Source organism: Piliocolobus tephrosceles, chromosome 19, assembly GCF_002776525.5.
Source record: "Piliocolobus tephrosceles isolate RC106 chromosome 19, ASM277652v3, whole genome shotgun sequence".
Classification (NCBI taxonomy): Eukaryota; Metazoa; Chordata; class Mammalia; order Primates; family Cercopithecidae; genus Piliocolobus; species Piliocolobus tephrosceles.
The window spans coordinates 47785853-47807316 of NC_045452.1; the positions used below are offsets into that span (position 1 = coordinate 47785853).

At 42.8% G+C, this 21464-nt stretch overlaps 1 protein-coding gene across 2 annotated transcripts in view; it reads left to right on the top strand.

The window, feature by feature from the left end:
• TIAM1 (TIAM Rac1 associated GEF 1) overlaps nucleotides 1–21464 on the top strand; it is a 451288-nt gene that overhangs the window by 286424 nt on the left and 143400 nt on the right. For both annotated transcript variants that reach the window (XM_023190306.1, XM_023190298.1), the window contains 2 exons: nucleotides 3101–3293; nucleotides 13422–14395. In XM_023190306.1, coding sequence (XP_023046074.1) covers nucleotides 13433–14395 — 963 coding nt within the window. In that variant the 5' untranslated portion in view covers nucleotides 3101–3293; nucleotides 13422–13432. The remainder of the gene's footprint in view (nucleotides 1–3100; nucleotides 3294–13421; nucleotides 14396–21464) is intronic.

Consider the following 21464-nt stretch of genomic DNA (forward strand, 5'->3'; position numbering starts at 1 on the left):
TGTGTGTGTGTGTGTGTGTGTGTGTGTGTGTGTGTGTGTGTGTGTGTGTTGTAGCCAATTGAGTAGACCGCATGCATCTGATAGCTGGATTAGTTAATTCTCCAATTTGTTCCACAGCAAATTTAAGGTGACTGATGTCATTCAATTTGTAACATATGATTCAGTTTCAGTGAAGTGGGTATCATTTTGCTAAGGAAGCCTGCATAATACTGGCCCATTCTGTAGCACATTCCTTATGGTTTAAACATTTTAAATAGTAGTGGAAATAATAGCTAATGTTTATCAAGAACCGATCATGGGATATGGTAACGTTTATTGAGAACTGATAATGGGATAATTCTGTAACATAGATGATCTCATTTAAAGCTCATGACAGCCCAATGATTTAGGAATCTTATCGTCCCCACTTGTTAGAGGGATAGGACATTTAGAGTTTGCCCCAGGTCATGCTGAAAGTAAAGATTTGACTTGCAAAGCCAAGATGTGACCGGATACGTGCAGCCCGACTCCCAGCTTGGACTGCCAACACTGAGCTTGGTGCATAGCTGTCTCCCAGTGAAACTGAGTTCTTTGCAGCTCTTGGAGAAAACCCAGAGTACTGACAGTTCCCAAATTGCCATGGTGGCATCCATTCACAAGGCCATGATGCAGTTAACTTGCTGTAAGGGAAATGGATACGTACTTGTTGGCACGTTTTGACCTTAGCATATCTGCTGATTGTGGAGCTCTTCATTAGGCCACATCGTGGATCAGTTCCACAACCAGGGTCACAGGCAAATTTTTTCCCCACCAAAATCAGAAAGCAGTTATACCAAATCAACTCTGTTTTGCTCTCCTTTGTGTTTTTCAAATAGTGCCCTTTCTCCCTGTATTGTTTGTTTGTTTGTTTGTTTATTTGCTCAGGGACTAGAGGAATATAGATAGAGAAAAAAATGTATTCTATCTGAATACGTAATTTTTTTTAAAGTATAGAAAATGCATTATCAGCCTCCGTTGTGCAGGTGGAAGGACAGCCGCCTGCCGGCCTCCTTTGCCAGCAAGAATCCAGCCTTGCAAATTATTGGCAGCTGGCACCGTAATGAGTCCATTTCAGCATAAATGGGCTATTGCTTATTAATTTCTGCCAGTTCCTAAGCAATTCAGGAACTGCTTTGGAAATTTGGAAATTTGCAGAGGGAGATGCACATTTTAAGGAGGATGCCCAGGGAAAGGGAGTGAAGCGGGTAGCAATGGGGACATTGTGGAAAGGGAACATACTGTGGGGTAATCATGGGGTGTTGCTGAGAACTTGTGCTCCTTTCCCTGCAAGCATGAGTCACTAACTTCATGGTTAAATAGCATATTTTCCAAGATAAGGAAGAACTGTCTTTGCTTACTGTTGCATTCTGGATAGACATATATATTTATTTACTTACTGCCTGTATGTGGCTCCCTTCCACAAAATAGGCAGTTTTCTTCATGTTCCTGCTCAAAATATTTGCCATCTCAGGTTCCCACCTGCTGAAACCACCAGCAGCGGGCAGCCCCAGGGAAATGTCTGGGAAGAAAGTACCAAAATGAAGCCACCCAAAGAGGCCCTTCAGGCCTTTGTTTGGCTTGCCTTAGCATTTGTCATTTCACCTCTACCAGCAGGCTTTAAAAAGATGAAGGAAATAAAACAACCCCATTAACCCCATGTGTTCCTGGAGCCCTTGTTCATTGATTTGCCATGTTAAATTACAGTTTGGATCTTCTACCTAAATTCTTTGCCATGCATATTCCTCATGTGTTTTCTCTGAATTTGATGTTTGCCTTCGTGAGAAAACGTGTATATGATGGAAAGTTCTATGTGATGGATTTGGGCTTCTGTTTTACTCTCTTTCCACATTTTCTTCAATATTCGTTATACATACAGCACTGCTTTGAGAATAACTGAGGGTTGCTGGTTTCCTTTCATTTCTGTTTCTTGAGACTCTGAAGATTGAGTGGGACATGGGAACCATTCTGTAATAACCTGTTTCTGTTCTCCAACACCTTCATATAAACAGATAGATTAAAATAATCAGATGACTTAGTCTGTAGGGCTATGGATTACCCTAAATGTAAATAGGCTGGTATTTATTTATGTATGTATCTGATTTAAGCCTGTCGTTTTATGCCTGTATCCAAATGTTACATCGTTTGATTTGGGATGTCATACTGTTACAGGAAAGGGGTCCCAACCCAGACCCCAAGAGAGTGTTCTTGGATCTTGTGCAAGAAAGAACTCAGGGAGAGTTTATAAAGTCAAAGCAAGTTTATTAAGAAAGCGAAGGAATAAAAGAATGGCTACTCCATAGGCAGAGCAGCCCCGAGGGTTGCTGGTTGCCCATTTTTATAGTTATTTCTTGATTATATGCTAAACGGGGTGGATTATTCATGCCTCCCAGGCTGGAGTGCAAAAGTGTGATCTTGGCTCACTGCAACCTCCACCTCCCGGGTTCCAGCGATTCTCCCGCCATAGCTTCCCGAGTATCTGGGATTACAGGCACCCACCATCATGCCCAGCTAATTTTTGTATTTTAGTAAAGATGGGGTTTCACCATGTTGGCCAGGCTGGTCTTGAACTCCTGACCTCAGGTGATCCGCCTGCCTTGGCCTCTCAATATGCTGGGATTACAGGCGTGACCCACCACGCCCAGCCCATGCCTCCCTTTTCGAGACCATATAAGGTAATTTCCTGACATTGCTGTGGCATTGTAAACTATCATGGCGCTGGTGGGAGTGTAGCAGTGAGGATGCCCAGAGGTCAGTCTCGTCACCATCTTGGTTTTGGTGGGGTTTAGCAGACTTCTTTACTGCAGTCTGTTTTATCAGCAAGGTCTTTGTGACCTGTATCTTGTGCTGACCTCCGCCTCATCCTGTGACTTAGAATGCCTTAGCTGCCTGGGAATGCAGCCCAGTAGGTTTCAGACTCATTTTACCCAGCTCCTATTTAAGATGGAGTTGCTGTGGTTCAAATGCCTCTGACAGTGTTTCACAAAAAGTTGATGTCATTGAATTGATGAAATGGGTTTGACAAAAAATGCCCATTTCCTTCCTTCTGCCTCATCATTTCCTTTCTGTTTTTCTCTCTCCTCAGACCCGCTCCTCTCCAGGTTTTTGGCGCATTCTCACAGACTTAGATGAAACTGTGATGGCCACCCCAGGGGGCAGGTGCTGACGTCGTCCCCAGCCCAGTGGCTGTTCATCCGGACATCATTTCCAACCTCAATATCTAAATGCCACAGTGCTCTTGGAGCAAGTTGGGCTGGGGACCACTGTTGCCTTTTAAGGTAGGTTTGCATATGTATATTTGAGCCTATTATGTTTGTATGAATTAATGGAAATGCTTCAAAGGTGGTGGGACAGGTGCATTTTACTATCATTGTTATGTGTAGCTCGTGGGAAAAAGAATTTGGAATCACTTCCCTGAATTAGGGTTACACCCATCTGACAATTCAAAAGCATTAGCGTTAAAACAAAACAGAAAAAACAAAGTAGGTGCCTATGAAATCCTATTCTCACCTGTGAATTGCCCTCAGGATCTCGTACATTTATCCCTGGGCTTCACCATCTTTATATCGGATTATGTTTGAAAAAGGCAAACCCAAGCTTCAAAATCTGACTTGAAAACAATGATATGTTTTGTTTCTGCTTTGGATAATCTTTAAAAAGTAAAAATAAACACAGTCAAAATAATAATCTTTTCGAAATCAAAGATCATCTTCTATTTGTTGCAAAACTTTCCTTCTTAGTCTCTGGTGTTCAGGGTATTTGTGTGTGACTTGGCAAAACTCTTTTCATGGGTTGTAACGATTTAGCGAAAACTTTCAGAACTTTGTCTCAGTTTAATCTTAGCTCTCTCCCTCACCCCCACCCCCCAACACCGTCTTCATTCTCAGCCTCCAGTAGGGAAAAAACAGGCTTGAAACCAAGACCTCCCACTAGAATCTAATTTTAAATTTGCAATCTGTTGTCTTGTGATTTCGCTTCAAATTTAACTTAGAAATAAATACGTTTCATCCTTTCTCCTGCAGTTTTGGAGGCCTGTTTTCAAGTCATAGAAGGGTAATGATTACATTTATTTTAATAAGTTTCTAAATACCTCAGGGGAGTGAGATTTTATATTATTAATCATTATAACTTACATCATTAAATATCTTCTGGTCAGATTTCACAACGTCCTTCCCAACAACAGAGAAACCTTGCTTTTACAGTTAACTGTTGACTTGAATATGATATAAATTGGATTATCATGGGCCCACCAGTGAGATCTAAGGTTTTATGTATTTGCAGTACCCTTGTTATAAGGCAGTGTCGGTGTTGAACATTCCCACTCAGAAGAGCTAGACTAAAACTTCTCTGTATTTAGTTTACAATCACAAGTAAGATATGGTTTCTGCCATTGAGATTTTTATAATAAAATGAGAAGAGGGTACTTAAAAACAAGACAGATGTGCCAGTGTACAAATAACCGTGCCATAGATACAATGAGAGGAGGTCAGTGTGCCATTGAAACACAGCGCAAAAGTGGAGTAAGTCCAAGCTAGGTAGTATTTTCTTCATCTTAGGTAATGTTCCCAGGCCATCTGTTTTAGAGTTTGGGTTTGATGCCGTTTTGTTGTAGCTGTCAGCATAGTGCCCACATCCTCACTCTCTTCAACTGTAAAAAAAAATTCAGTGACTTAAAAACCTGTTGGCATGTTCTATTTATTTTACTTTCCTTCAAATGAATTACATATTTAGTATAAAAACATTAGAAAGTACCAAAAAAAGGTATGATTGTGAAAATTGCCCTACAAGCAATCCATCCGGAATAATTGCTTTTTAAAATTCTTACACAGATTTATCATGTATATAGGCGTGTGAAATATTTACATATTAATATTCTTTTTTTTTTTTTTTTTTCCTGAGACAGCGTTTCGCTCTGTCACCTAGGCTAGAGTGCAGTGGTGTAATCTTGGCTCACTGCAAACTCCGCCTCCCTGGTTCAAGGGATTCTCGTGCCTCAGCCTCCTGAGTAGCTGGGATTACAGACGTCCCTCCCGACCACGCCCAGCTAATTTTTGTAGTTTTAGTAGAGATGGGGTTTCACCATGTTGGCCAGACTAGTCTCAAACTCCTGACCTCAAGTGATCCACCTGCCTCAGCCTCCCGAAGAGCTAGGATTACAGGTGTGAGAGCCACTGTGCCCGGCCACATCTTAATACTCTTGGAGAGAGTTTTTAACTCTCTCAAAGTCCGTATCTTGAATGTGCATCTCAAATCTAAGATTTTAATTCTGGAGGATGAGAAGAATTTGCACTAGAGATGTTTGATCCCTGTGGTAGAATCACCTTTTGGATTATTTACTCCCACATAGGGAAAGCCCTGGCCAGATGACCCACAGGGTGAGGCATTGTTCATGTGGAACTTTCCTGTTCTTCAGCTAGAGGGTGGGGCATCCTACTGTCTGCTAGGAGCACCACTGGAACCTCTGGTGTAATTGAGGGCATTAGACATCCTAAACCATAAAAATATTATTACAACCTCCTTAGTCCTCAAGGTGATGAGGTTGTTTCCAGATTCCCTTGTGTCTTTTTCTTTCCTTCCCTGTTTTCCCTCTCAACAATCTGTGGTTGTGGAAGGATTTTTCTATGTTCTTTATGCCCAGGACTTTGACCACAGGGTGGCTTTCTATTAACTGGAATATTTCCTTACGCAGTACAAGTGGTTTAAAAATGCAAGGTGCATGCTGTATCTTTGGTCATATAGGGTTGACCTTTCTTTTTTATGTGTGTTCTATTTGTTTACTCATGTATTTTTTTTTTTTTTTTTTTTTTTTGAGAAGGAGTCTTGCACTATTTCCCAGACTGGAGTGCAGTGGCACCATCTTGGCTCACTGCAGCCTCTGCCTTCTGGGTTCAAGTGATTCTCCTGCCTCAACCTCCCAAGTAGGGTTGGGATTACAGGCGTGTACCATGCCTGGCTAATTTTTGTATTTTTGTAGAGATGGGGTTTTGCCATGTTGGCCAGGCTGGTCTCCAACTCCTGACCTCAAGTGATCCACCCTCCTTGGCCTCCCAAAGTGCAGGGATCAGGCGTGAGCCACCGCGCCCAGCCTTTACTCATGTATTAATATTATCATTGATGTTCATAATGATCTTACACAGGCATTGCAAGCAGTTAAGTTTTTCATTAATTTCAAGGGTGTTTACTTTTACTCAGGAAGCACACTTATAATAGTTGCTTTAGAAGTCTGATAATTCCAACATCTGGGCCACCTTGGGATTGGCATCTATTGATTGTCCTTACCCCTGAGAGCTAATCAAATTTTCCTGGTTCTTTGAAATGCATTGTGGGCATTTTGAATATTATGTCGTGATACTCCAGGTCTTGTTACATCATCTGGAGAATACTGATTTTTCCTTGTGGTTATTTTGCAGGCAATCAACCTGACTGGGTTCAGATTGTAAGTGCTGTCTCCCCTCCGTGGGTGGAGGCTCTAATGTCAGTTCAGTTTTCAAAGCCTTTGGTATACTGCTTTGAGTTTGTCCTATTTGTGTACCACTCAGGTGTTAGTCTGAGGATTGGGCTGTGGTTTATGTCTTGATTCAGTTCTCAAAGCTTTTGCTATCTTGCTTTGGGTCAGTCCTAGGCATGTGCATCTGAGGAGTGAGCCTGGCACTTGTGCAGATTTATACGCACTATTATGGGATGTTATTTTCCAGTTCTCTTTTCTCTGAGATCTCCACACTCTCTCTGGCTTACAGGGACCATTCTTGATTCCTCTGGGTGGAACAACAAGGTCTGATCCAGAGTTTTTGTTGCCTGTGTCATAGCTTCACTGGAGCTATACTCACCCTTGGTATAAGGCTGGGTGAGAAATTAGGACATTAAAAACAATATAGGAAACTCACTCTTAAATGGGTGGCATCCTCAGGTTTTGATCTTTTGTTTTTTTTTTTTTTTTTTTTTTTTGCTTTTGTTTACTTGTTCATCCAGAGTTTTTAGTTGTCATTAGCTGGGGCAAGATAGGCCTTAGTTGGTTTACTCCAACTTGCTGGCACCAGATATTAAAAACTTATTTTTTTCACTAGTTTGTTAAGACAGAAGCTTTATCCTCAGATAATCAATGTTACCTCTTTATTTAACCTCATTTTGGACCACTGTTCTGTGTTTGCTTTGTACTTTCTGATCACATTTTGCTAGATGATGCTCAATAAATGCTTGTTTTTTTTGTTGTTGCCTAATTCATTGAAATTATGTTAGAATATTCTAGATGCTTTTCAGCTAAAAATAAAAGGGGATTCAACTACATTTTTTTTGGAAGAACTCTCACTTTAAACTACAGTTTCATTAGACTATTCAGTTAGTTAATTAAGACTCATTTTGTTTGTTTAACTTTTTATTTCAAAATAATTATGATTCACAGGACATTGTATGCAGGAAATATAACCATCACCCGGTTTTTTCTAATGGTTGCATCTTGCATAATTACAGTAAAATACCAAAGCCAGGAATTTGACATTGTTTCAGTGTATGTGTATAGTTCTATATCTTTTTTTTTAAAGGCTTAGTAGCCTAATAAATCTATAAAAGCAGTCCTTGAGAAATGACCACCTATCAGATATATATGAACCACCCTAACTAACAAGTATTTATGCTTTTTTTTTTTTTTTTTTTTTTTTTTGTTGAGACGGAGTCTTGCTCTGTCGCCCAGGCTGGAGTGTAGTGGCCGGATCTCAGCTCACTGCAAGCTCCGCCTCCTGGGTTCACGCCATTCTCCTGCCTCAGCCTCCGGAGTAGCTGGGACTACAGGCGCCTGCCACCTCGCCCGGCTAGTTTTTTTTTGTATTTTTTAGTAGAGACGGGGTTTCACCGTGTTAGCCAGGATGGTCTCGATCTCCTGACCTCGTGATCCACCCGTCTTGGCCTCCCAAAGTGCTGGGATTACAGGCTTGAGCCACCACGCCCAGCCGTATTTATGCATATTGATAAAGTTTCTTAAAATACCTTTTAACTCCTTTACTATGTATAGATAGTCCCCATCTTAGGGTGGTTTGACTTGTGTTTTTTTAACTTTGCAGTGGTACACATGCAATACTTTTGTTTTTCACTTTCAGCATAGTATTCAATAAATTGCATGAAATATGTGTTGAATATGAAATATTCACTTATTATAAATAAATATTCAACAAATATTCAATACTTAAAATAGACTTTGTGTCAGATGATTTTGCTCAACTGTAGGCTAATGTAAGTGTTCTGAGCACATTTAGGGTAAGCTAGGCTCAGCTATGATGTTTGGTAGGTTAGATGTATTAAATGTATTTTTGACTTAGGATATCTTCACCTTACAGTGGGTTTATGATGACATGACCCCATAATAAATGGAGGAGCGTCTGCATTTAATTTGATGGGATTTAAAGGCCTTTAAGGTGATTACTTACTGAAAAGTTTAACTTATCACTTTAAGAGAGGATCACGGTGTTGGTAAGAATAGAAAAATCACACTCATCCTATTGTCTTTGATCCCTGGCCCTAAGCACTCCCCTGGGAATTCCTGATGCTTTGACCCCATACCACTTTCAGATGACACTCTTGCCCATCATGCCACTAAGTCTCCTTTGCCCCCACTTTCTCTGGATCCTCCTAGGCCTGAGCAGTTCTGCACTCATTGCCCTGACTATGGGGAGAGCTGCTCTCTCGATTCTTAACCTCATTCCTGAATCTCTGCACTGCAGCTCCAAAAGGAAGAGGAAGATAGGAACTGAAGGCAAGAATTCAGTGGAATGAGACAGGTGCAAGCCCTTAATTCTTTCCCCAGGAAGCACTGTGGGTGGGGAGGGGAACACACTGGAGCACAAGCTGAACACCCTCACCCTTAAGTTCATGGATCAGGGTGACCTTCAACCCAGTGGTCCAGAGTAAGGGACGGACACAGACCTGCAGGTGGAAAGGACCCAGAGAGTAGCAAGCTGATGGGGAAGTATCTTCAGGCATCCTGAGAGAAGAGGCTAGTGTATTTAAGACTGATGTGTGCTGTGTCTCATTCGCATTGTGGTCATGTTCTCGCCTATGTTGCATTGTAGTTGTATGAGTTTTCACATCTTACATTAAAGTGTCTTTGTCATTCATTCATTCCAGGATTTTTTTTTTTCTTTTGAGTTTTTAGTGGTTTTTTAATGGACCACCTACAACCTTTCAGGCTGGGTTCTAGGCAATGAGGATACAGCAGGAAACAAGACACTTCTAGCCCTCCTGAAGCTTAGGCTGTAGTGGGAAGAGAGAATAAGAGAGACCAGTAGAGAATAGGAAAGACCAGTTAGTGAAATATATATTGTTGGTTACAATTATGATCAATGTGAAGGTGAAAAGCAAAAGAAGAAGGGTAAGAAATGTTGAGTTCTGAAGCACTGAGTGTCATTTTAGTTGGAGGGGTCAGGAAAGGCCTCCTTGATGGGGACGTTTGATTGAAGGTCTGAAGGAACTTGGTGGAGTAGGTGGAAAGGCGGAGCGTTCTAGGCAGAGGGACAGGCACAGGCCCTGAGGCAGGCTAAGGAAGCTAGAACTCAGAACAGGGATGTCCAGTCTTTTGGCTTCCCTGAGCCACATTGGAAGAAGAATTGTCTTGGACCACACATAAGATACACTAACACTAATGATAACAGATGAGCCAAAAAAACCCAAAATCGCAAAAAAATCTCCTAGCATTTTAAGAAAGTGTATGAATTCGTGTTGGGCTGCATTCAAAACCATCCACGTGGTCCGCGGGCTACGGGTTGAACAAGCTTGACTTAGAAGATTGGAAAGAAAGAAAAGCACGAGAAGCCAGACTTGAGGTTTGAATATTGAGAGTTGTTCTTCGGCTAAAAGCTTGTCCTACCTCCTTCCTACCTAGTCCCTAAACATGAGAGCTCTCTGGGACCACTAACATTCTATAGAAGTAAATCATAGTCGGAAATTAGGAGTTTAATGAATTTAAACCTGGTAATGTTTCCCAGCTTGAAATCTAGTACCAGTTTTCTGGCATCCTCCTTTTCAATGTCAATCCCAGTTTCTGCATTTCAGCTTGTCCTTCTTGTCCCAAATATTCTCTCTCCTACCTAGTGACTGTGTGATGATGTTGGTGAGGCGCTGGTCCTTCACTTTTTGCTTTTGTTACTAAAATGCACCAATATTTATGGTTCTTTATCATGCGTGGAATATTTCTAGTCTTGTGGAAGCCGTAAAAAAAGTGAAAGTAAATTTCTGCCCTGAATTTGCTTCCTTTGTACTACAGGAACAACAAAACCCATGCAAATATAAAATGCAAATCAGGTTTTGTTTGTTGAAGATAAAAATAAAAAGGGTTAAGTAAGATAGAATAGGAAGAAATTAAGATGATGGAAGTAGCTGGAATTTTACATATGTACATGGAAAGGTTAAAACTTAAATTCACCGGCTGGGTGTGGTGGCTCATGACTGTAATCCCAGCACTTTGGGAGGCCGAGTCGGGCGGATCACGAGGTCGAGAGATCAAGACCATCCTGGCTAACACGGTGAAACCCCTTCTCTATTAAAAATACAAAAAATTAGCTGGGCGTCATGGTGGGCGCCTGTAGTCCCAGCTACTTAGGAGGCTGAGGCAGGAGAATGGCGTGAACCCAGGAGGCGGAGCTTACAGTGAGCTGAGATGGCGCCACTGCACTCCAGCCTGGGCGACAGAGCGAGACTTTGTCTCAAAAAACAAAACACAAACAAAACAAAAAAAAAACCTTATAATTCACCCACTTTCTGGGAGTTGCCAGTGGGGCAGGGGTTGTCCCTGAAATGGAGATGGTGTCTCCTGTATGCAATGAGCAATTTCAGCTTTTCACACTGATGTTATTTCAGAGTCCTCCACTGACCCACATGGGCTTTCATCGTTCTTACTAACCTTTCAGGAACAGCTTTCAAATTGAAGGGTGTTTCAGCAGTCCCTAGAGCCTTATTTTTCTTAACTTCAGTTGCTTCAAACTTCCTGCTCACTCTCCTTAGGCCATCCCCTGAGAGTTTCTCTTAGTAGGATTTAGGAGATTTGGCATTCCTGTCTACATTCTAGTTCTGAAGATAGAAGTGGCTTCTTTCCTACCTTGGCCAGCTGAAAAGAATCTTGCTACTAAAAATGCTATGAATATAACAGACCCGTCAGCGTGATACATGGAGTGCGGTAATTCTTGAAGGTTGGGGCCATTTCCTTCAGGAAAACCTCTCCTGAGGCTTTTAACTTGATGAGTTTTCTGTTGGCAGAAACAAGCCTTACCAGAAAGCTGTTGTTGAAAATATATCTGTCAATTTATATTTGCAAACTTTTGATATGTGTGCTAGAGGAGGGTAAATCTTAGCATATTTGAGGCGACAGTTTTGCCTTTTCTTTTACTCAATTTATTTCATCATAGTCCTTTCCTCTTTTAAATTTAAACCTATGTGATTCTTAAAATGGGGCTGTGACTAACATTGGTTCTAAGTCTTTCTTTGTTGGCAAAACATATAGTTACATAGGCACATCCAGGTATCTTAATGTATACTTTAAAAAACTAAAGAACTCCAAGGCATTGGTCAAAGCCTTTAGTGTTATTGAAATGCACATTTATTTATTTTACTTGTAAGAAATGTAGCATGTGCCATTCTTAGGAATTTAGATAATATAAATGCTTGTGCACAGACCGTTGATCTTTTCGTTTTTATCTTTTTTCTTGCTTCTTAAAGATACCAGAGAAGCATGAACATATTGCTTTGAAATCTACTTGCTACTAGTAAAAAGGAGATTGTCTTTCTTGGAAAATTCCCTCTGAGATTCCTCTGATGTGTGACCTGGTGGGGAATATTCCAGACTGGGAATAGCTTCACATCTGGTGTCTGTATGAGTTATTCCTGAACTCACTGGAACATTCAATGGAGGGTTTCCCTTTGTATTGCAACAAATTTTATTTCAGTAAAGATGTGCTGGTGAGAGTTTCAGTAACATTTTAGCCTGAACAGTGGAATTATAGAGTAAGTCTAGGATCACTGTGAAGGTATATTGTATTCCAGGCTGTTTCGATCTCTTTGCAATGATCACAGTACTATCACTTCCTGCTTTGCCACCATGCCTTTTACTTTCTTGTGTATTGCGTGCCTTCCCTGGCTGGAAGTTAGCTTCATGAGAGTAGGGGATGTGTCCCTTTTGTTCCCTGCTGTATCTCTGGCTTCTAGAACATGGTAGGTGCTCAATGTGTATTTTCTGAATGAATGACTCTCTAGGTGGTTAAAAGAACCACCTCAGAGATATGCCCAGTTACTCTGTTTTTCTTCTTTCCTTTCCAACTATTTTCATGTGAATTATCTTAAGTGCATAGAATTTGAAGTGTGCCAGAGAGACCTCATGGAGCAAGGAGAATAGGCTAAGTAGAGTCACAGTTGTCGAGCTCTGAAGATTTTTCTCTTTCCCACTGTGGGTAACAGAATTGTGTCATCGGGTCAGTGAGAGAGACTGTAAAAATATTAAGGAGGGACTTGAATTAACCTGAGGGGCCCCAGAAGGCTGAATCACACTTAGTGGTTTCACAATGTGAATTTCTGTTTGCAGGGCACGCTGTACCAGATTAATGTTCGCAGGTTGGATTTGCTCCCAGAAATAAACCCATTAATCTACTGCTAAGCAGAGAGCGGAATTTCTATTTTGTTTTGCCCATCCCAACCACCCCTCCATAGCCCTCCCAAAATGCCCCTAAAATCCAGGTTCTCAGAAGGCTGTGACATTAAAGGTCAAAGCTTTTTTAAATTTTTGACTTTGATTTACTAGGAAAAGTTGATCAGACTTATACTTTGAGGTTTTCCATTTTTGATTGATTTTGAAGTATTATTAGAGCTCAAAGAGAGCAAAAACAAACAAACAACAACAACAAAAGGCCCAAAAGTGCCCATTGGCAGGGAGGGAAGGAGGTTACCAAACGCACCTCTAAGTTTTGTTTTTTGAAATATGTATATCATTTCAAACAGAAATTACCCCTTTGGTGAACATTTTGGTTTGTACTTTTAGAGTTTTCAATTTATAGATAGGAGTAGAACTTCAATTATTTGGTAAGGAAGACCAGGTCAGCGGAGTTTCTGGCTGTGCAAAAGCAGCGCTCTCAGCTGTGTCCTGTGACCATCTTCCCTCTGGGCAGAGACAAGTCTAACTGTCTGGTGCTCATATTTAGGAGCTCATTTCACATCTCAGGGGGCAGTCTCAGTAGATGATGTTACTGTTGACCTGCTCCCAGGTAAGAGTCCAAGAACCTACCAGGTGCATGTAGGAAGTTGTGCTGTTAGGTACCCAACGAGTCCTGTGAGCCAAGGTGTTCTACCCTCCCTGCAGGCTGAGCTCTTTCTCTGAGATGCCTATACCTGTACCAATAGTGACTCAGTTCTCCCCTTTCCCCCCCGCTTTGCTGCAGACCATAAAACCATGGGAAACGCAGAAAGTCAACATGTAGAGCACGAGTTTTATGGAGAAAAGCATGCCAGCCTGGGGCGCAAGCACACGTCCCGCTCCCTCCGCCTCTCGCACAAGACGCGGCGGACCAGGCACGCTTCCTCGGGGAAGGTGATCCACAGGAACTCCGAAGTAAGCACCCGATCCAGCAGCACCCCCAGCATCCCCCAGTCCCTGGCTGAAAATGGCCTGGAGCCCTTCTCCCAAGATGGTACCCTAGAAGACTTCGGGAGCCCCATCTGGGTGGACCGAGTGGACATGGGCTTGAGACCTGTGTCTTACACTGACTCTTCTGTCACTCCCAGCGTAGACAGCAGCATCGTCCTCACGGCAGCCTCTGTGCAGAGCATGCCAGACTCTGAGGAGAGCAGGCTTTACGGGGATGACGCTACATATTTGGCTGAGGGAGGCAGGAGGCAGCATTCCTATACATCCAATGGGCCCACTTTCATGGAGACGGCGAGCTTTAAGAAGAAACGCTCCAAATCTGCAGACATCTGGCGGGAGGACAGCCTGGAATTCTCACTCTCTGATCTGAGCCAAGAACATTTAACAAGCAACGAAGAAATCTTGGGTTCCGCCGAAGAGAAGGACTGCGAGGAGGCTCGGGGGATGGAAACGCGGGCGAGTCCGCGGCAGCTCAGCACCTGTCAGAGAGCCAATTCCTTGGGTGACTTGTATGCTCAGAAAAACTCTGGAGTGACAGCAAACGGGGGGCCGGGGAGCAAATTTGCAGGCTACTGTCGGAATTTGGTGTCTGATATTCCCAGTCTTGCAAACCATAAGATGCCACCAGCTGCTGCTGAAGAGACTCCTCCGTACAGTAATTACAACACACTTCCCTGTAGGAAATCTCACTGTCTCTCTGAAGGTGCCACCAACCCACAAATTAGCCATAGCAACAGCATGCAAGGCAGAAGAGCTAAAACAACTCAGGTAAAGTGATTGAAATTTGTTTCAATATTTTGGGAATGGTGCATGACTCTTTCAGTGCATGACTTTGCTCTTACTATTTCCATCTTTTAATAGGGTTTTACCCTGTTTGCCTGGTAGTTGCTGCAGCTGGTGCTGTTTTGGGAGGATTTCTGTCTCTTCTGCTTTGCCCCTCTTATAGTTCTGTGGTGAAGGGGTGGAGATTAAGGGAAGTGTGTGGGGGGAGTGGCAATGTGATAGGAGTGGGAAAAAAGCTAGTAAGTTCATACTGGCAAACTGCTTCTACATCTTAGTTCTTCAACAGCATCCCACTTACTCCAGCTTCCTTTCTAACTTGGTCCTTCCCGTGGAAAAACAGGCATGGTGGGTTGCAGACTCTTGGAACTTATTTCTTCACTGCAGCAGGTGGGAGGAGGTTAGTCGGCAACTCCTTTGAGGAGGCATTGTAAATTCTGGGCGGGTTTGGGTCACTTGTCAGCTCCTCTCGGTGGTTGGCAGGCTCGCTGCCTTACCGGGAGCCATTTCAATTTCCTGTTCCGTGCGATGCTGGCCAGCCCTGTCTCTGGAGGGAGGTGTAGCGGAAGGAATAACATGAGTGGCTTCCAGTTCTTACTTTGCAACCAGCTAGTTGTTTGACCTTGGGCAAACCCTGACTTCTAGTCGTTCCTCTGAAAAATGGGGATAAAGATGCTCAGCTTGCCTGCTTCGGGGTCTAGTGCATGAAACCGTGGGGTGGAAACTAAGAGACTTCGCTCCAGCCTGGGTGACAAAAGTGAGACTCCATCTCCAAAAAAAAAAAAAAAAGACTTTGAAAGTGGTTTCCTAGTGAAAGGAGGCACCATTACCTTAGTTGGCAGTGATAATTAAGATTAGGATAATAAAATGTTGGGCAATTGAGCCGGCTTGGTGGCTGCGGCAGGGGGATGCTTTGAGCCTAGGAGTTTAAATCCCACCTGGGCAACATAGTGAGACTCTGTGTCAGTAAAAGAAAGAAAGAAAGGTGGAGTAATCCTGCATGCATTGGGCCTTTTCTGGTACTTCTGTTCCCCAAGGCAGAGTTCAGGGAGTCTTGGCTTTTGCTGAGGATGGGGAGGTGGTTTGTAGATGGTGCTTCAGGTTAACATTCCAGACTGGGCCCATTTACCTTGACTGCGGAGCAGCCTCAAGGTTGAGCAGCAGACTTCCCTGCACAGCACTCTGATTGACCAGTAGGAGGTGGTGCTGCACCTTCCGGCCTTGCTCCAGTGCAAGTCAAATGGGCATTTCAAAGGTATGTTCTGCTGGAAAGGGGGTCTAAATATAATGTGCATAGGATGGAGGACATAGGGGGAGCCGATAAAAAGAAAACTGGCATTAGACTGTCTGTGTTCCTGCCTGAGGCCAGGTTTTGCTGATGGTGTCCAAGCCAGGTATCTTGACTCTACCTCTTCTTACCTGAGTGACTTTGGGTAAGTTGTTCACTTTCTTGTAGCCTTAATTTCTTCATCTGTCAAATGGAGATGATAAGGTTTTTTGAGAAAGTGGAATGAAATAATATGTGAAGCATAGTGTCTGGTTCTTAGGAAGCAGCCAGTAAGGGCAACTTTGTTAGCTGTTGTAATATTCATCATTGTTAGCGGAACCATACGGGTTGAGGACCTGGGGTGGTTGTTTGTATCAGTATCTTGAGTACCTCATAAAGCTGGAAACAGTAGACACTAGGGACGCTAAAAGCTGGGAGGGAGGGGAGCAAGAGTTGAAAAATGAATTATTGGGTACTGTGTTCACTGTTTGGGTGATGGGTTCAGTAGAAGCCCAAACCTCAGTATTGCACAACATGTCCGTGTAACAAACATGCACGTGTACCCCTTGACTCTAAGGAAAGAAAAAAACACTTGTGTCCTAGAAACCAAGTTGCTACCAAGGCTGCATCTGTGGTCTGAGAAGGTAGGCCTGAAGCTTGCCTCTAGATGTACTCCCTGAATTTTAAACCCATCTCTTCTGAATTGAGAGTATAATGACACAAGTGACCAGATAATCCATCTGCAGCCCCTCTGTCTGCCCTGTGAGGGCTACTTCTTCACTGCCAATTGGACAGATCATGGAGATAAGTGACCTATTAAAGAGTCACCTGAAAGGGATCGAAGGGCTGTCTTGAAGGCATCGTCAGATTGGCACTGCAGGGCTGATTCAAAGAGATAGGGATCTAGAGGGCCTTCGGAGCTTAGAGAAGGATACAGTGACCCAGACTGTTAAAAACAGAACATCACCTTCGACTTTCACTTTCCCCTGAACGGTGCTAAGTTAGTGCATATGCTATGTAAGATTTGAGAGGGGTGCCCTGTTGTATTTTGGCTCTCCATGGTTCTGACACTAGGGATGGCTAGACCCCTGCTCTCCTTCACATTCCATGGCTGATGGGGATTTGAGCTTTTGAGTTATGGTTACCCCCAGAAAATGGGCAAAGCAAAGGACAGTTCTGCCCTCTAGGTCTGGTACCACTGAAAGCTCTCATGTGTCATTGTTATATGAAATTTCCATTTTTTGGCTTGTCACCTTCTAAAATTGTTAATAGATGGAAGTGAGATCATCTAAAGGTGATGTCTCATAAAATCACTGCTTAGGGAGCTTAATGTAATGGGAAGTGCCATTGGCCAGGAATCCTAAGAAGTGCATTTGCATCCTGGCGTGAGTGCTTACCCAGTGGTGACCTTGGGCCAGTCACTCCATCTTTTGTGGCCCAGGATCTGTTACTGTCCAGTCTGAGTGACACCAGCCTCCCACAGGGCCATTAGGAGAACCAAATAGGATGCCATGCATGGAAACCTCTTGCGGAGCCTATAAAATGCACGGAAGTATTATTTTTGTATTGACTTTATATGTTGAGTGAGGATCTTTAATGACTTGAAACAAACCCCAGAATTATGCACAACACTATCTACCCGCCCACATTTCCTAGTCTAAGTTTGGCGTGTTCATCCAACGCGATTTCTTGAGAGCCCACTATGTTCCAAACAGCGTATTTTAAGAGGCAGTGGGTGTGGAAGCTTCCTTGAAAAGAATGCTTTTAAAAACATTGTTTTTTCTTTTTTTTTGGTAAAAGTTTTTGACCCAGGAGACCTCTCCAGTGAGCTTGAATCGTAGATATTAAAGTCTCCTTGGCTGCCCTGGTGATGTAGTTGAATCTGTAATCATCCTGTCAGCAGTTTTACTCCCCAGAAAAGAGTTCCTGGCAGACATTTGACCCAGGAGCATGACCTCTAAGCCTGGAAGAAAACACATGTTATCTGAAATAATGTGAACAACTTCATTTGATTTGAAAATGTTGAAAAAAGGGTTTTTGGCCCTTTTTCCTGTTTTTGGATTTTTTCAGTGGTTGGATGGATTATTGAAATGTGAAGGCACTGGAGTTCACATTTCAGCCTTGAACGGTGGCACATACGTTCTTCAGGGTCTGGCTGGCAATTTTTGGTTTAATCCGGGTATTTTATGAGCATGTTTGTTGTGCACGCACATGTGCACTGTGCAGAAAAGTTTGTCTTGGGGGTCAACGTGAGTAAAGCCTCATGCTATTTGAAGCAGAATTTATTTCTGTTGGTTTCTGTAAAAGTACTTAACAGGTTACTCCTTGGATTTAATTGATGACTACAATTGAGGGTTTTGATCTTAAAATCTGAGGATATTGAGCTGAAACCTTTCCAAGCACAGGGAGGCAGTGCAGTGTGGGTGTGTGCTTTGGAAGAAAAGGCCCTCCCAAAGTTCGTCTTTGGGCCTGAACTTCATGAATTTCTTTAGTTAGAGACAGAGGAGGGGGCTGCCTAGTGTCAGACAAAGAAGTTAGCAGCACATCTGAGCTTGCAATTTTGAGGCTGTTACCTCTTGGTTATTTAACTTCTATGGATCTCAGTGCCTCTTAAATGAGGCTGGAGATTCTGCAAATGAATGAATGGAGAACTCCAGCACAGTTTTACACATACAGATGCTTAATAGGAGTTGTTGTGATGGTGAAGACTGCCTCATTGTTCTAGGTTTCAGCTCTCCTGTGTCTTTGAGACTTTCAGTGTGTGAGTTGGAGAGAGAACCTTACCGTTTGATGGAGTCTTATAGCCAGGTTCTGTGTTCTGTGGGAAGCTTTGGCGTGGAGCCGTTGTGCATGCTTGCAAGGAGAGCTTCATTCATCCACTTGGGAGATGAAGGAACATGGCCAGGTTCTACTGAGCATGTCTCTGGGAACCTCAGCCTCAGGAGAGCAGCAAGGAGCCCGCCTCTCCGAGCATCCCTAGCCAGGTGTGCTGCTGGTGAATAGGTTTGTGAGTTTCACTGGCCAGCTTCAGACACAGCAGCATTTCCAGAAAATAAAGAGATTAGGAGATAAGGTGTCACAACTGGATGAAAACCCAGGTATTCTTTTTTTTTTTTTTTGAGACGGAATCTCACTCTGTTGCCAAGGATGGAATGCAGTGGCACGGTCTCGGCTCACTGCAACCTCTGCCTCCCAGGTTCAAGCGATTCTCATGCCTCAGCCCCCAGAGTAGCTGGAATTACAGGCACGCATCACTGCGCCTGGCTAATTTTTTGTATTTTTAGTAGAAACAGGGTTTCACCGTGTTGACCAGGCTGATCTTGAATTCCTGATCTCCAGTGATCACCCTCCTGCCCCAACCTCCCAAGTGCTGGGATTACAGGCGTGAGCCACCGCCCGGTCAAAAATCCAAGTCTTCTGACTTGCTAATCAGGCAGGGCCTTTTCTTCCAAAGCACACACCCATACTGCACTGCCTCCCTGTGCTTGAAAAGGTTTCAGCTCAATATCCTCAGATTTTAAGATCAAAACCCTCAATTGTGGTACACACACACACACACACACACACACACACACGGACTTGGCTGAAAAGAAAATTGTTACTGCCCACTCTTGTCACCTAAAACAGTGATTATGGAGAGAGGTGACCAGGATAACTGTAGCAGAGCCATCCCTCACGGCTGCCTTCTTTGATAAGCAAGTAGTCGCGTTGATGATTTCATTCATAACAAGGTAAAGGGTGCAGCATTGTCAGAGGAGGAGCTTGAGTTCCTAGAAAAATTGTCTTGATGTTTAAAATTTTGTTTTATTTTGCAACTGAGCTTCAATGCCTCAGAGATAAGTTTGTTTCCTGGGCTGAAAATGCACGTCAACAACCATATGACCTTTGCTCACAGACTCTTGAGAATCAGATGAAAAATGTGGACCTTTTCCTTAGAATAAAGACTTCTGCATATCATTTCAAGGGATCCATAGGTCCTCTAAAGTCCATTCCATCTAGAGGCTTCTTTCTGGTTAAGAACCGCAGGTTTTTGTAAAACAAATTTTTTCACGTAAAATCGATTTTTAAAACACCCTTGTCTTTTTTTCCCTTCTCCTCTGTCTTCTGTTTGATGCCTTTTTTTTTCTTTTCTCTTTATCTTTCTTTTTCTGGCACGTAAGTTAAGCAATGAGATATTTATTTTGAAAACGAACCCATGCATTTTCAACAAGAATATATATCTTCTTTGCCAAGATCTTTTTTTGGGAAGTGGGATGGTGGGTAGGTAGTTGAGAGATAGCTTATGTCAGCAGTTCTTAGACCTTTTTATACTCTTAAAAAGTAATTCCGGTGGCTTAGGTGGGTGGATCATTTCAGGTCAGGAGTTGAAGACCAGCCTGTCCTACATGGTGAAACCCCATCTCTACTAAAAATACAAAAATTAGCCGGGCATGGTGGCGGGTGCCTGTAATCCCAACTACTCGAGAGGCTGAGGCACAAGAATAATTTGAACCCAGGAGATGGAGGTTGCAGTGAGCTGAGATTGCACCACTGCATTCCAGCCTGGACGACAGAGCAAGACTCTGTCTCAAAAAATATACATATATATCTCTCTCTCTATATAAATATATATCAAATATGTGATATATATATTTATATGATATATATGAAAAATATATATATTTATATATAAAATATATTTGATATATTTTCTATATAACAAATATATTTGATTTATTTTATATTATATGTATTTATATATTGTATAAATATATATTTATATAAAAAATATATATTTTGACCAGTCTAGGAAACATAGTGAGACCTCACCTCTAAAAAAAGAAAAGGAAAAATTAGCTGGGCATGGTGAGTACCTGTTGTCCCAGCTACTTGCGAGGCTAAGGTGGGAAGATGGCTTGAACTCAGGAATTTGAGGCTTTCACCCAGGAATTTGAGGCTTTCATGAGCTAGGTCACAGCACTGCACTCCAGCCTGGGTGACAGAATGGGACCCCTATCTCTAAAAGAATACAATGTTTTATCGTCTAAAATAAAAGATGTGGGACAGAGGCATTGTTTTCCATTTTTGCAGATCTCTATCACTTACAGCTTAACAGAAGACACTAGCATCTCATACCTACTTTTGCATTCACTCTTTTGCAATATGCTGTTTGGTTGGACCCTATGAGCAGAACCTGGCCTTGCACAGGGTAGTTGGAAAAGGAAGAGCCTCACAGATTCCCTGGATGTATTTTAGGGAACCGTAGTCCATACTTTGAGAGCTGGTCATTTCTGCTAATACAGGTTGGGAACATTCAGGATGATGATGATGATGATGATGATTTTTTGAGACAGGTCTCGCTGTGTTTCCCAGGCTGGAGTGCAGTGACTGTTTACAGGTATCATCATAGTGCATTGCAGCCTTGAACTGGGCTCAAGTGATTCTCCTGCCTCAGCCTCTTGGGTGGCTGGGACTACAGGCATGGACCACTATGCCCACCAGTTCAGCTTTTGAGGATCACATTCTTAGGTCTGGCGCAGTGGCTCATGCCTATAATCCCAGCACTTTGGGGGGCCAAGGTGGGAGGATCACTTGAGCTCAGGAGTTCAAGACCAGCCCGGGCAACATAGTGAGACTTTGTATCTACCAAATTTCAAAAAAATTAGCCAGGTGTGGTGGTGTGTGCCTGTAGTCTCAGCTTCATAGTAGGCTGAGGTGAGAGGATTGCTTCAGCCTAGGAGGTCAAGGCTGCAGCAAGCTATGATCATGTCACTATATTCCACCAGCCTACATGACAGAATGAGACCCTGT